The sequence below is a fragment of the Bombus bifarius genome, unplaced genomic scaffold (genome assembly GCF_011952205.1).
Source record: "Bombus bifarius isolate JDL3187 unplaced genomic scaffold, Bbif_JDL3187 scf7180000008026, whole genome shotgun sequence".
Taxonomy (NCBI): Eukaryota; Metazoa; Arthropoda; class Insecta; order Hymenoptera; family Apidae; genus Bombus; species Bombus bifarius.
Window position 1 is genome coordinate 358147 of NW_022884399.1, and position 14463 is coordinate 372609.

The 14463-nt window shown below is 40.1% G+C and overlaps 1 protein-coding gene across 1 annotated transcript in view; it reads right to left on the reverse strand.

Moving 5' to 3' along the window:
• Positions 1–7582: 7582 nt before the first annotated feature.
• LOC117207225 (carboxypeptidase N subunit 2-like) overlaps positions 7583–14463 on the reverse strand; it is a 30154-nt gene continuing 23273 nt past the window's right edge. The window contains exon 2 of the mRNA XM_033447205.1: positions 7583–10725. Within this exon, the coding sequence (XP_033303096.1) occupies positions 8828–10693 (1866 nt within the window). The 5' untranslated portion in view covers positions 10694–10725 and the 3' untranslated portion in view covers positions 7583–8827. The remainder of the gene's footprint in view (positions 10726–14463) is intronic.

A 14463-nucleotide genomic window follows, 5' to 3' on the forward strand; every position in this document is an offset into this window, starting at 1 on the left:
TATGTACAGTATAATTACAAACTTTGATGAACACATACTCTGGCATTTTGAAACTATAATATAACAAATATCAAATTTAAAAACTGTGTTTCTCTGTATTTGAAAAAAAAGAGTATTATTAGAATAATACCGAGTAATAATTCATTCCATATGGCAAAATTGTATAATAACAATTGTCCATTCTTGATACATATCGCATAAATAAAACTATCGTGGAAACCTATTTACTTTTTTCTATGTATTTGTTATTCTGCTCTTTTAAATTTTAAAGACATCTACCTTTATTGATGTATTTCAGATGTTTTTATTAATGCCTGACTAAAGACCATCCGGTATGCTACTTAAATCGAGAGAAAAAAGAAGAACTTACACTTGGGAACTTCCTGTGCACACCCAATAGTAAGATAGGGGTGGCAGAATTTATGGACCACACGACGTGGTATTTTTAAATAGGATTTTATCCCTAAAGTAAATCTATTTGTACCGCGCATAAAAACCTTGCGACTACCCTTGTTTATTCAACAGAGTGCAACTCGATGTTCTTTACATTCGAGCTTCTAGATCTTTGAGAAAATAAGTTCTGAAAAATCTTTGATTCTTGGCTTTTATTTTAGTACGTTCAACATAAAATCAGAATAAGTAAACATTCGATAAAACGTAAAAATATCGTAATTAAACGTTACAAGATAAGCACATAGAGATATATAAAACACAGGATTGAGATATCTACACGTAATATTCCATACGTATACATACGTAATAAAACAACGCAAAATAAAAGGGAGTTAACAGGCATTTCATCTACATACCGGACAAATAGCACACATATTACTGAATATACAATATAACTTTATTAGATATCTTAAACATTTTTATTAGCAATGTATGAAATTTCTATATGGTTACTTAAAATATTTCGTGTATGTAAGTAAATCGTACATACATATTTACCCGTGAGTATGCATGTATATACGTACTACTATAATGGTAGTAGTATGTATATATTTTGTAATTTATATTATAATTAATTTATATATAATTATTAAGTGTATAAATTCGTAGCTCCACCGCGAAATTTAATGGAAATTTCGCGGAGAGTATTGAAACGGTACACAAGACGAGGGTTCGTTCTAGTAATGTTAGCTTTGTGATAAAAGTTGACTGGTCGTTAATCAAAAATTGAAAAAATCTTACGCACGGTCGTTTGTAGAAAATACGAATGTGCACGTATGCGATGCAGTATGTGTAAGTTATATTAAACGTCGGAAAAAATCAGTCGGTCGATTTAGTTTGTGTTCGAGATTTGCCATTTCTCGCTATACACCGCTCGACCTAAGAAAAACGTGGCAGAAAGTTTTCGAAAGGACTATTAAATTCGGAGATCTACCGCGTCAAGGAAGAATAATAGTTCAACGCGATATTCTCGCGGAAATGACCAATTCCATGCTCAGCGATTTTACGGAAAAATTCTGCGAATCAGCGAAATGCAAAAATCACCGACTTCGTGTCGATATTTTCAATTTTCGTCTCTATGTTTGACGAGAAAGAAAAGAAAAGGAGAGAACAGAATAACAGACGAAAGGGAACAAGAATAACGGAAGCGAGTAGAAAACGCGAAGCTAGAGGCTGTACATAAAGAACAGCTATGAACTCTATGAACACACGAAACTATTATACTAATATTTACAGGAAAAATTCACGTAGGTACAGGCGGTACATTCACGACGAAACAAGTTACACTAGTTTTCTTTTTGATTTTTGCAGCACAATCAGGATACAAACGATCACGGCCCTCGTGCACAATTAAATTAATATTATTCGTGATATTTTACAAGTTGCAAATTATAAGTTATCAGCATTAATAAATTGCCCTGTAATAGGAACGAGTTTAGTAATGAGCGAGAAAAAATGTGGGCCGCGGATATTTATGCAAATTCATATTTTTATTAACACAACTAAAGAATTACTAAATATGATAACGAGTGTTGCACCTTGAATATTTCATTTACTTTCGCATATTATGCGCATTCCGTGTCTCTTTGCACTTTTAATTTTCCCATATATACATAAAAATCCGCAGTCTACTAATGAGATAAATAAAATTCTGCAAGTAAGTTTAGCAATTAACAAGTAAAATTATAAAACAAACGTCTATATCCTACAACTTGTAACTTGTTAATTCATTAATATTATTAGTTGGTAAATAATTGTGCAAGGAGGCCCAGGAAACAGATCAGATAGGGGACGAAGAAAAGGTAAAAATGGCACAAACAGTGGACGCAGTCGTAAGCCGGTTTCATAAACGTACGTAATATACCCAAATTGCATGTAACGAAGTAATTATATATACGAACTGTGTCTTAGACGCTCGAGGAAAATGAAACGTCCGCGTCGATATTGTCTTAACTCTAATCTTAAGTAGTCTACAGGTTACTATAGCTCCATTAAACGTCAGATACATGAATACGCGGCTGAACTAGACAGGTGTCCTAGTGTTTGAGAAAGTATCGTTCGAATATACTGTTGGAATCTCGAGTGTAAATAGAGAATCGTTGTAATCGGGATAAATTGCTTTTGCGTTGTTATTCGGGGATTAATATAATAAATCAGCATTAATTTGCTCGGAATCGCGAGGTATCTCGTACTTCATAAACTGACAGCAGATTACGATACAGTTATCTCAAATTCACACTTATTCTCTGGGGAATGTTGGAAATTTAATCGCATGCGATATCGTCATTTGTAGAGCGGCGATCTACTTATTTTTTTGAAAGCTGAATACGTTAACGAGTGAAAAGAATTTCAAATATACAAACATACTTCAATAATATTTATAGAAGAATGCGGTGATCTTCATTTTCAATATCTATAATCGCAAATTTCCCAAAGATAACATTTTTCAAAATTTCTATAATTCGTCTAGCTGGCAATGTTTCAAGTCCAAGTACGTATTTGTATAATTAAGTTAATATCGCAATATAGGCAATATTCTGAACGAAGTATAAAATATTGCACGTCACTGATATATTCGACAGACTTTTCTCAAACACAGCAAGAAACCCAGGCGACACCGCCGCATTAGCATCGATGAAGACTCGAGTGAACGAGGGACCAGCACTCGAGCGATCGAGCGACGACGCCCGGTCATCATCATCTTCATCGTGATATGCGGCACGCTGTCGCGCTTTGGTTCGTTACGAAGCAGCGGAAGCTGCGTTCGAGAGAATCCCGAAATCGTTTAACAACTGTATTTTCTCGCATCGTTGTTATGAAACCGGCGGAGATATTATCGTAGACAGACAGATGGACAAAGTTCAAGAGACAGACAAGATAAAAGGAGCCGGGAGTAATGAACAGCAAAAAACAACGGACACTGAAGACGGACGTTTACGCGTCTGAGGAACGTGATGTGCATTCGACGTTGCGCAGCTCTTGTCTCTATGTACATACAAAAATAGCCGTCGATGGGGCGCGCCTCGAACGCATCGAGATCCCCGTGACACGAAACCGGAAAAGAAAAAAGGTAAGGGAGAAGAGAGGGAGAGAGAGAGGAAAAAACAGAGAAAGGAACACCGTGAAGAACGAAGAAGGAACAGAGGTAGGCCGTTTTTTGGTTTCTTCTCGCGCGACCTACCGGCTCTCCGTCTGCTCGAGCACAGCTTCCCTCTTTTTCATCTTTCTCTTCTTCGTTCCTTGGGCGAAATCCGTGTAACATGACTAACTACCATGACTAACGAGTCGGGCGAAATGCCACCGTGGAATCTTGGCTAACCGACCGGGAAAGTGGGTCCAATGAAATGCTCTCAAATCTAATATTTTGGCCTGTCAGAGGGTGGTCCGGTGACTCGCTTTTTCTTTTCTCCCAGTTCGTTCTTTTCATTTTCAGTTCCCCTTCTCTTCGTTTTTTTCTCTGATTGCTCTTTAATCTAGGTTTCCTCCGGTCGAAACTTCCCTTCTACTGGGCTCATTTTCTTTGCCCTGCTTTAGAGTCGTGCCTTCGAACGCTCGCTTAATCCGAATCGAATTAATCTGGGTGTAGCAGACTGGTCGAAATGGGACTAAGTTATGTATCACGTGGTGTAATCGGTTTAGGCGTATGCATGAAATTTATTCTCAGGTCATCAAGAACGTGGAAATATTACTTGTATCAGGATTGTTTGATTTAGGGAATATTACAATATTAGATATCTTTGTTAAATATTCTCATTTTTCTTACATTATTCTTATAACATTTCGATTAAATGTAAATTAACTATGTTTATAACCGCACGATATTGATCGAATTTCCTCGTTAAAACAACAATTTAATGCAAACATTTAAATCACCCAATCTGTATGTTCAACTTCCAACTTAAATTCCCTTGAAGTACTTTTACACGGTCATACACAATGAACTTGGCAATGTCAGACGTCTATAATTTTACATGCAGATTAATAGAACTCCGGACAGCTCGGGAAGTTTGACTCTATTGTCGTTGATCGGCGGAAAATGAAACGGGAATTGAAAAATCGCCGCGTTATCAAATCGTCTCTATACCTGGCGGATCTATTCTTGCGAGTAAGTTTCCGGCCTGGTCGTGACAATCGGTTGCGAACTTCGCTGTCGAAACTTGGAAAGTTTTCTGAAAGTGATGGACGGTCGGACGATAGTCCATGAACGGGAGAACCACGGCTTCTGGGTCAGTGGGACCGTAGCTGTTTTCTGTTTTCACTGTTTTCACCCTCGATTCGAGTCGACTGCCGAGGGATCGGCTGCTTCGGGGAAAATTAATTTTTCACAGCTGTCTGCCAGCCGATCACCGAGGGGCGCGGAAGTAATACGCGAAAGGGATCGTCGGATGTATTCTGACCGCTTTCACCAGCGCGTCAGGATCGCGTTCTTACAGGTGGCACGAATATTTCATTTGGCTGTGCTTAGCCATTTCCGATTCTTTATGTAGCCTGCTAGCTATCGGGACGATTCGATCGCGGCGTAAATTAAGCGGTCGAGCGTCGGGGGAACTGTTCAAATTCGGCCGCCCCGGTTGGATTCGCTCCGTAAATTCTATTTGAGCCCCTTTTCCGGATTGCGTTTCGTTCATTTGTGCATCTTTGACATTGTGGGATGTCCCAGTATGTGTGTTTTTTTTTCTTTTTTTGCAAACCGATATTCATTGTGTGAGTAGAAATAAGAAAAAGTTCTGTATAAACGTAGCTTCTCGTAATAAACGTTCAATTTGGATTTTTGTATTCTTAAAATTTATCAACTGGAATTTTATTAAAACTTCTATTTAATACGGAAGATAACTGCGAGTGAAAATAAGAAAAAAATCGTTGTACAAATGGCCTTATAAATCATTTATCGGCAAGTTTGATTAGAATTTATAGATTTTGAAAATTTATTTATTAGAATTTCATTGAAATTTCTTCTTACTTTTACTCACAGAATATACTAATACCATTTTACGGGAGAAACCTAGAACACACGGTATAAATACATAGTATAGAGTCAAAGCTTTGTAGTGAACTTCAATGGAATACGGTTATTATTTATCGTTGGCAGTTCTTTTGCTTTTGGATTCCGTTTCGTATCCTGGTGTGTCAGGGTTTTCAAGTTTTATGCGAGTTTATTTCATACGGAGGTTATTCCATCGAGAATTTAACTCTCGATCGATGGACTCTATACGGGTCTGATAAAAATCGTTTTTACTACTTACGGACCCCTTGAAATCAGGTTTTAAGGAAAGCGTGAGATATTGGTTTACATTGCGCCCTGAGAGGTTTAAGGATAAATGTATCGCGAAAAAGGAGAATGACGATCGTAGATATTTTTCACAAAATAATAAGCCTATGGTAAATTGTTATTACCAAAATAACTTTTGTATCGATCCTATAAACGTAAATATGGCTTAACCGCTATAGCCTTCCACGAAATGATACACACACGCGATTTTAAATAATAAATTCATATATTTACGTTTGCATACTAATACTTGGATTATTTCACTAAATTATTGTAAAGCTATAGTTTTGATAAGAAGGTGTAATTAAATATAAAACGAATTAACTTTTAAGTTTCAACAATCGAATTTTATCTATTTTGTTAAAATCGAATGACTTTTCATTTTTCTCACAAGGCATCTTAAATTCTTAAGTAATTGAATTTATGTATGTATTATTAAAATAAAGTTATTCTTAAATAAAACTTAATTAACTCGAAACAATCGATTTAATCTACCATCCATTTAATCCTGATATTTAGATAGAAGATAAACATAATAAAAAATCGCCTAAGCCAATCGGACGTGACATTCTAAGAGAATAATACCGTTCGCTCTGACCTCGTTCCGCGAATCGAGGCGCTATTATTCCGATGGAATTGTTATTCCCGAAATCTTACAGCAATCCGAGGTTTTCGAGCGAGCGAACGAAGGCTCGGGCGAAGGTTTACCGTGGCGAATTGAATATTTAACTTTCAACCTTCTCCTTCGAGGAGCCATCGCGCTTGGAGACTTTAATCAGCAGGAATTCGATATTCCATTAAATTTCTAGACGCGTTGCGTTTCGAGGACGCGCACAACGACGGCAATACGCATACGGCCGAGTTATCCAGATCATCGTACTAACGGAGTCCGCGTAATAATCCTTGCGACACATTACGTGTCACGAATTACGATTTTCTGGGTGCACAATGTACATTTATGTAAATAAAAAATATATTTCCCTCCATAAGTCGCTGGACACTTAATAAGTTTAGGATAATTTCAATAGTTTAAACGAATTTACATTCCAAAATGGATTGCTTCTTAACTTAGATATCTTCTGCCAATTTCTTTTCTGTTTTATATATTTTATATTTTTTAGGTTTAAATTAAATATAGCAATTAACCTGTGATAATAAACGATGCAGGACGAATAAATAAAATCTATTACGATTATTATTATAGGTCCAGTTACTTACGATTGAAAGCATACTCGTACACATTGATACACGAATTCGAAAGTTCGATCGATGCTTCGTGATGGATACGTACGCATGTTCTTGTTGATGCATCAAGTATATTTTTTTTCTCGTATTCAAAACGTAACATCTTTTCCAAACTTAACATCATAAATTAATAAATAAATATATATATATCATTTATATATATCATCACTATATATATATATATATATATATATATATATATATATATATATATATAGTACGCTTAAGTCTGTATAAACGTGAAATTCTCGTGTCTAAATATACCTCGGTGCGATCGTAATGTGTTTCCTAACGGTAAAGGTCGCGTCTATTATTGCTTCAATTTACAATGTTCATCTGAAAACGGCCCTCTTCACTCGACTTCAGCGGGTTCAAGCGGAAAGGAAAAAGGAACCGTCCAGTTTTTACGAATTCTAACATTGTGTCTTTTGCTCCCTTCGGTGTATGTTTTAACGTGTGGTTATGCTTCGCGTGTGTGTTCGTTAATACACGTATCTGTAAGTGTGTGTATACGCCTTATACAAAGATATAAAGACAGATAAGAGAAAGATAAAGAAACAGCGAACGAAAGGATGAAGGAACGCGGATTTAACGACGCCCAGCGATCCTTCATTCTTTCAACTCGTTTCTTGCTTATGTAAATCGCTTGTGCTTGAGGTAGCCGACCGTCTCGCAAAAATCTTGTCAATGTTCCTCTAAAGGACGCGGACAGTTGTTCGAACGGGAAACGTGGACGAAGATAGACAGACAGTTGAAGGAATGACGAACGAACAAAGAGGGGAAAAGCGAAATTAGGGTTAAGAAAGGGACAGACAGATACACGTTTGGTGAAGACGCGAGTGAGAGAGGAAGAGTAATCTTGGGATGCTAGTCTAGGGAGGGTTTAAACGGACTAACGAGACGCTGCTTTGATTTGATTTGTCACTACGTTTAAATGCGAAATGAACGCCCGCCTCGGAACACGGCGCCCAGCATTTGCACTGAACCAACGGAATCCGACGCAATCCGTGAAAATAAATACGTTCCCGTAGCCTCCCTATTCCCAGTCCCTGTGTAATACAACGGTGGCCACGTTTATGCGCCGTACAATTTACATTCCGAGTCAGATTGCGTTCCCCCAGCCAAAATGCATTCTGCTGTTCTCCAGCGGCGCGACTATCTCTCGGAAGACATTTCATTTTCAGCTCGTCCACCACGAGTCTAGTCCACCATCTGTCCCCGTTTCTGCGCGATGGACGATGGAATGCTATTCTCTTGATGATGCTGAAGATCCTATGGTGGGTATAGTATATCCGTAGTCGAATGATTTCAACCGATCTACCATCCGCGAGCAACGCGTTAAATTTCATCGGACAGAGAGAAGGATCAGACAGAGAGAAAGAGAGAGAGAGAGAGAGAGAGAGAGAGAGAAAGAGAGAGTATGCCACGACTCCATGCATACCTCTTACGGACGACAGAATCGATACTTTCGGTGAAGGAAGGATTACCGTATCACGTTTGATCTTGGCCAATCAGTCAGAATAGATCCAGCCCTATTAAGGTCTTGTCCAAAGTACCCTCCTCCCTCCCTCTGTTCTCTGCTAGCTCGCAACAACGATAGATCTAGCGCGCGAGACTGTCGCTACTGGAATTTCTTCCGTAATCCCCGGACGTGACCGAAGTACAAGACGAAACTAGCACGCGTCACTAGGTAATCCATTTCCTCTATGAATCTTCTCCGTGGGATTCGGAAAGTATCTTCTCCCTGAACGAAGAGCTAGCGGCTCGGTTTCTTCGTGTTACGGATCTCGGTAATCTCCAGAGGGTTGAGAACCATCTCTGTTCTCACAGATCGGGCAGCGTTAAGACGCTGCCGTTCTCTCAAACGAACACCACGTGAGGTTTTTGAGGAAGCGGCGGTTCGTAATCGTAATCGTACTCGTAGTCATAACCATAGTCCAGTCGGTGAACGTTCGATCTGGGAGCCGCGGGGCTCTGCATGCGATAAAGCGACAGCACTTCCGGTGGTTCGTCGCGAAGATCGGTAACGTCAGCCACCGCGTATACACCCTCTTCCGCCTGCCTGGTAAACGTCGGATCGGTGCCAGTATCGCGACGATTAGTCGTCGGTCTGGTGTACCTAGGCGTCTCGTAGATGTTCGTATCCTGCGGTTGCGGGCTTCTTTGTCCCGGCTTCCCGCGTGGAGTATCGTACGGGGTGTCCTCGTTCCGAGCCAACAGCCGTCTACTGTACGATTCCGCATTCTTGTCCAGTTCGTCGTTGTTCCTGCCCACGTAGACAAGGAATTCCGGTCGATTGGGCGCCGCGTACGCCAGACGTTTCTTCCTCTTGGACCGCGTCACATGCGCTATCAGCGCCATAATAGTCGCCGTCGCGGCTACACAACCGACTACTGACAACGACAGATAGAGAGGATTGAGCCGACACCGCAACGAACCCTCCGACAGAGCGATTAGGGCTTTCCCGGCGAATTCCTCGTCGGTACAGACGATATCGTGGGTATCTAACTCGAGCCTCGACTCGTTCCGCCGCTCTTCCGCTCTGATAACGTTCCACAGCCAGTGCACAGAGCAATTGCAGACCAGGGGATTGCCACCGACGCGAAGAGACGACAGGCCGTCCACAGGGAATTGCGTGGGCTGCAGGGTCGACAGGCTGCATCGACGTAGAGAGACCCATTTCAGATATCTGGCGCTATAGAGAACCCTTGCTGGCAGCTCTTTCAAACCTCGATTACCATCCAACGAGATTCGTTCCAGGTTCACGTTGTCAGCGAACGCTCGCGCGTGCACGCTAATGATCGTGCAATCGTTCAGCTCCAGACTTCTTAGCTCAAATAGATTGCGAAATCCACCGGCTTCTAAAGTACCTAGTGGATTACGACTAAGAATCAGGTTCGATAAAACGTTCAGCCTAGCCAGTGCGGACGTGGGTACGGATGTCAGATTGTTTCCGGACAGATCTAGGTGCAGTAGGTCAGGTAGTCGATCGAACGCGTCGTCAGCGATATTCCTGATAACGTTGTTCGCCAGGTTTAACGATACTAATAAGGGCAACGACGGCAACGAGTCCCTGTCAAGCTCCTGGATCAAATTGTCGGATAGGTCGACGTTCTCCAAGCTCGGAGCCAGAGCTAAATTGTCGGTGGGGATTTCTAACAGAAAGTTGCCGTGCAAGATCAACGTGCGGATTTTGTGCAGATTCTTTAATAATCCTTCTGGCAAACTGGTGATCGAGTTGTCGCTTAGATTCAAGATTTCTAGTTCACTGGTGGTTTTGAACGCTTGCTCGTCCATGTCGGAGATATTGTTGCTGGCTAAGTTTAATTCCTTTAAAGAATCTAAACCTTGCAAGGAATTCTTGGCCAAGGCTCTGACGGCGTTACCGCTTACGTTCAATGTGACCAGATTCTTTTGGAAGACGAAATTGTCCGAGCCCAACGTGTGGATAGCGTTCGACGTGAGATCAAGCGTTTCCAGGTTACCGTAGAAACCGAACGACAGGTGAATATTGCCGACACGATTGTTGGACAGATCCAAGTGTCTGATCTCCGGGTTCAATTGGATCGGAACGACCTCGAGGCTCGCGTAAGCACAGGACGCGTGCAAGCTCTCGTCGTCGCAGTGGCATTGCGTTGGACAAAGACCGTTTGCCATCACTGACATCGCGACGGCCAACGCTATCGCGGTTGGCAGCGTCGTCGTCGACGGTCCACGTGATGCCATTCCATATGAACTCCTCCTCGACTGGAACTGCCCTGTAACATTGTAATAAAACAATAATATAGTAAATAAATCAACAAAATAAAATTCAAGTAGACGTAGGTAATAAATTCAAAGTAAATTTTTTAGTAAAAGTAAAGTCGTTTCTACTACTACATAGTAGTAATTTATTTCGACGTTTTTGCAAAAAAAGTGGCCTTGTTTTTACACTTATCTTCTGTATCTTACATTCCCCCTGTTTTCTACCGAACCTAAAATTTAAACTGCTAATTAATGTATAAAATATAAATTCTATATAGTCGCGGTAACGTCAGATTGCTAATAAAAAAAAAAAAAAAAAAATTCACTTTAAAATATCTCTGGCTCAATCAAGCTCTAACATGTTTGTATGTAATTGAAACGAGTGTTTGTCGAGGCTGCCATTGTCCGCTGGCAAAGCACAGAGACGTAAAACTCGGCTGAACTTGTAATCACGGTAGACATCGTAAATTCGAAACAAGTCATTATTTTTCTTTCATGGTTGCCGGGGAAACAACCCAACTCGAAGGACTTTCCCATTCAATAATTTCCACGTAATTTCATTAAGTAGTTACTAAAAAGGGCTATATTTTCAACCAATTAATAAGATAAAATCAATCTGAATATAAATATTTTTGAAAGACCCCTTAAAGGAGATATAAAGCGAATGACTGATAGAAAATTATTAGCAAATTTTAAACATTAAAGATATTAAACATTTACAAATTTCTATAATTTTGTTATTCAGTTATTTTGTAAGAAATAATTCAGCAGAATTTTAGTCGTTGACCCTATTTTAGACGCGTTATCTGCAACAGCTTTCATTAATAATCAGGAGAGAGTCTTGTAACGAATTAAACAAGGCTGCCAGCAAATTCTAGTAACAGCTGGATATGTTAAAAGAATAAGACTTGTTAAAATACATGGTGGTCATTTGGAACACCTGCTGCCACAGATAAGCGAACGCAAGTTACTGGAAAGCAAAAATGATAGTTTTCAATTGCCAGATACAATTTCCAAATGAGTCTCACATATTATGTTGCAGCTTGTAGACTGTAACGTAACTACCCCATTTGAAATGAATATTCAGAGAAACATGGCAAAAAATCTCATACAAATGGTAATATCAAAATAAACGCCTGCAATTTATGAAACAATGAAGGTTTAATTAGGGAATGTTATCGTATAATGTATCTATATAGGTGTGAAATGAAAAAGGAAAAGAGAATAGTGCAAAAAATGTTATTCTTGCCAAAGATCGTGTTAAAAGCTTTGTGAATTTTTCTTTTATTTATAATATCATTTTATTAAAAACATCTACATTAACAGAGTGTTTATATATAGAAAACAGTTCATGACACTGCGTGGGATTGACAACGCGTGTAGCCGACAGTTTTGCAGATTTGATGCCGGAGAACATTTTACACAAAACTGACTGAGTTTAATACAGAAAAAAATACACAAATAAATGAAAATAAAAAAGGAACTGAATAATTTCTTGTATTTTTAATCATTTTAAATCGGTGTTTTAAATATATCTAACGTTGTTTTGTCATTACTTTCAGCGATATGCTGCGCGAGAGAAAATTATGCTCTTTGTAAGATGAAGAGATCGTGCTTCGTTCCAGCGCTGATTCAAATTACCCGAGATACGGTTCACAAATTACAGGCGCAAATTCTAAGAAAAGTAATAGAAATCCAGCTTATGTATATACAGAGAGAAAGAGAGATGGAGTGAGAGTGTGTATGTGTGTGTGTGTGTGAGAGAGAGAGCGTATAAACGGAGTCATGGTACTGTAATAAAATAGGTAGTACCGTAACGTAAACGAAGGAAAATGGGATCGGCACAACGGTATCTTAATATTGATTACCATCAGCAAATCAATATCATGGTATGCACGTTTATAGAGTTATTAAATTATATATAAGTACACATTCGACTTTTGCTCATAAATTTCTCATTCTCATTGCCATTCCGTGTATTTCCCCCCACTGCGCTGCCATCAACGAGATAATAGCGTCCAGAGACACTTAAACAGCTTGACCAACTACATGAAAAAAAGGGAAAAAATAGCACGAGTACTACAGGCCGGTTATAACCAACGCCTCCGCCATTTTATCCATTCGAAGCACGTCGAGCATTCTCAATATGCTAAACATCGAATCAATTTTCCTTTTTTTTTTTTATCCACCGACGATCGAATCGCGCCTATTGGAAACAGTCCACGTAGAAACTGGCTGGCCTGTCTCTCCCTTTATAAAATGAATTCAACAACATGTCATTGGTCCAATGCCAGAAGGCCAGCTCACCACACGTATACATAGTCGCATACGAGAACTAAAAGAACCTTAGAATCGTACCCTAAGTCCGCGAAAGTTTCGAGTTACGCGACCACTCAACTTTCTATAGCCATAGTCGCCGTTTTCCTATACTTTCCCTCGGATAAAGACGTTTTCCCACGATTGCTTATGTTTGAATCGCAACTCGCTAACTTCCGTCCCATCCCCAGCAACGTCCACCTTCCAACGTGATTGTCGTTCTTTGCTATTGTGTAATAGGAACGTTGTCTACCATACCACGAGAGCCAGTGCTTTAATATTGAATAGAGACCTATAACCTTTAATGGTTGCGCGTAAGTTGTTGCACTTAAAATAACCTTTCCTCCTTTCGTTATTGCATACTGGTCCGCAATATAATACATACACGCAGGCTGTGGAAGAGCGGCTCTTCCGGTTGGCGCGCTCGCTGGTTGGCCGTTGTAATTATGTAAACGATATTCCCCGACCGGAGGCGTTGGGACCGGGCTAAACAGTTTCGCGAAATAAAAAGCCCCGGTCCACGGACGAGGCTTTGTAGCGGGCGAACAAGCCGCGAAAGCGTAACCACCCTTCACGTTCCAACGGTTCGCCGCAACAAACTCGATGCAACGAGTTTATTTACGGACACCTGCATGTTCAATTCGTGTTCAGATTTTGCCCGTCCAGCGTTGCGTCCGGCTACTCCGTCGTGTATAATACATCGTACACGTGTGTGTATGTATGTACATATGTATGTTGGTATTTACGCAGAATAGCGAAGCATTTGTGTGTTAACTTTTTTCCATGCACTGCAGAATAAATAACATTAGTCCCTCGTGGGGAATACGGCGCGAAAGGAACAATGATAAGCAGCGAGGAATAGTTTCAAAAGCGAATCGCGTGAGCCTCGTTGCCGCGGCCGCTTCGAAAATTAACAAGCCGATAAAAACTTTATTCGACCGGTCGTTTTTATTATCTCGACGGTGTGTGAACGCGCGCGTGTACATGGCGAATACAGAGCTGTAAAGTTGTTCGTTCGAGTACTCATCATCGGGAATAACTGGGAAAACCGAACGCGAAATTTGCTCGAATTGCTCGGCCAGTTTTTTCTTTTTCTTTCTTTCAGAGGTAGCCTTTTAGCGATAGAACGGTTTGAGTTTCCTCGAGGACGCGCGGTTAAGCGGGTTCTTCTGACAGTGTCTCTGAATATTTCTTTAGTCGCGATTCGCTTTTGATCAAGTCAACCTGCGGTCACCGGCATTTACATTTACGTTGAAAACATTTTTAACGCTAGAATAAACATGCTCTAATGTGTACTTTAACCGAGGGAACTATAGAAAACACTTTGCGACTGAGAAGTTAGAAAGTCGAGGATTAAATTAAAAATGAAAAGCGTGGTGTATACGAAAACGAAAGAAGCACCAAAATTGTGGAAGCCTTGTGGTGGTAACGTGTTA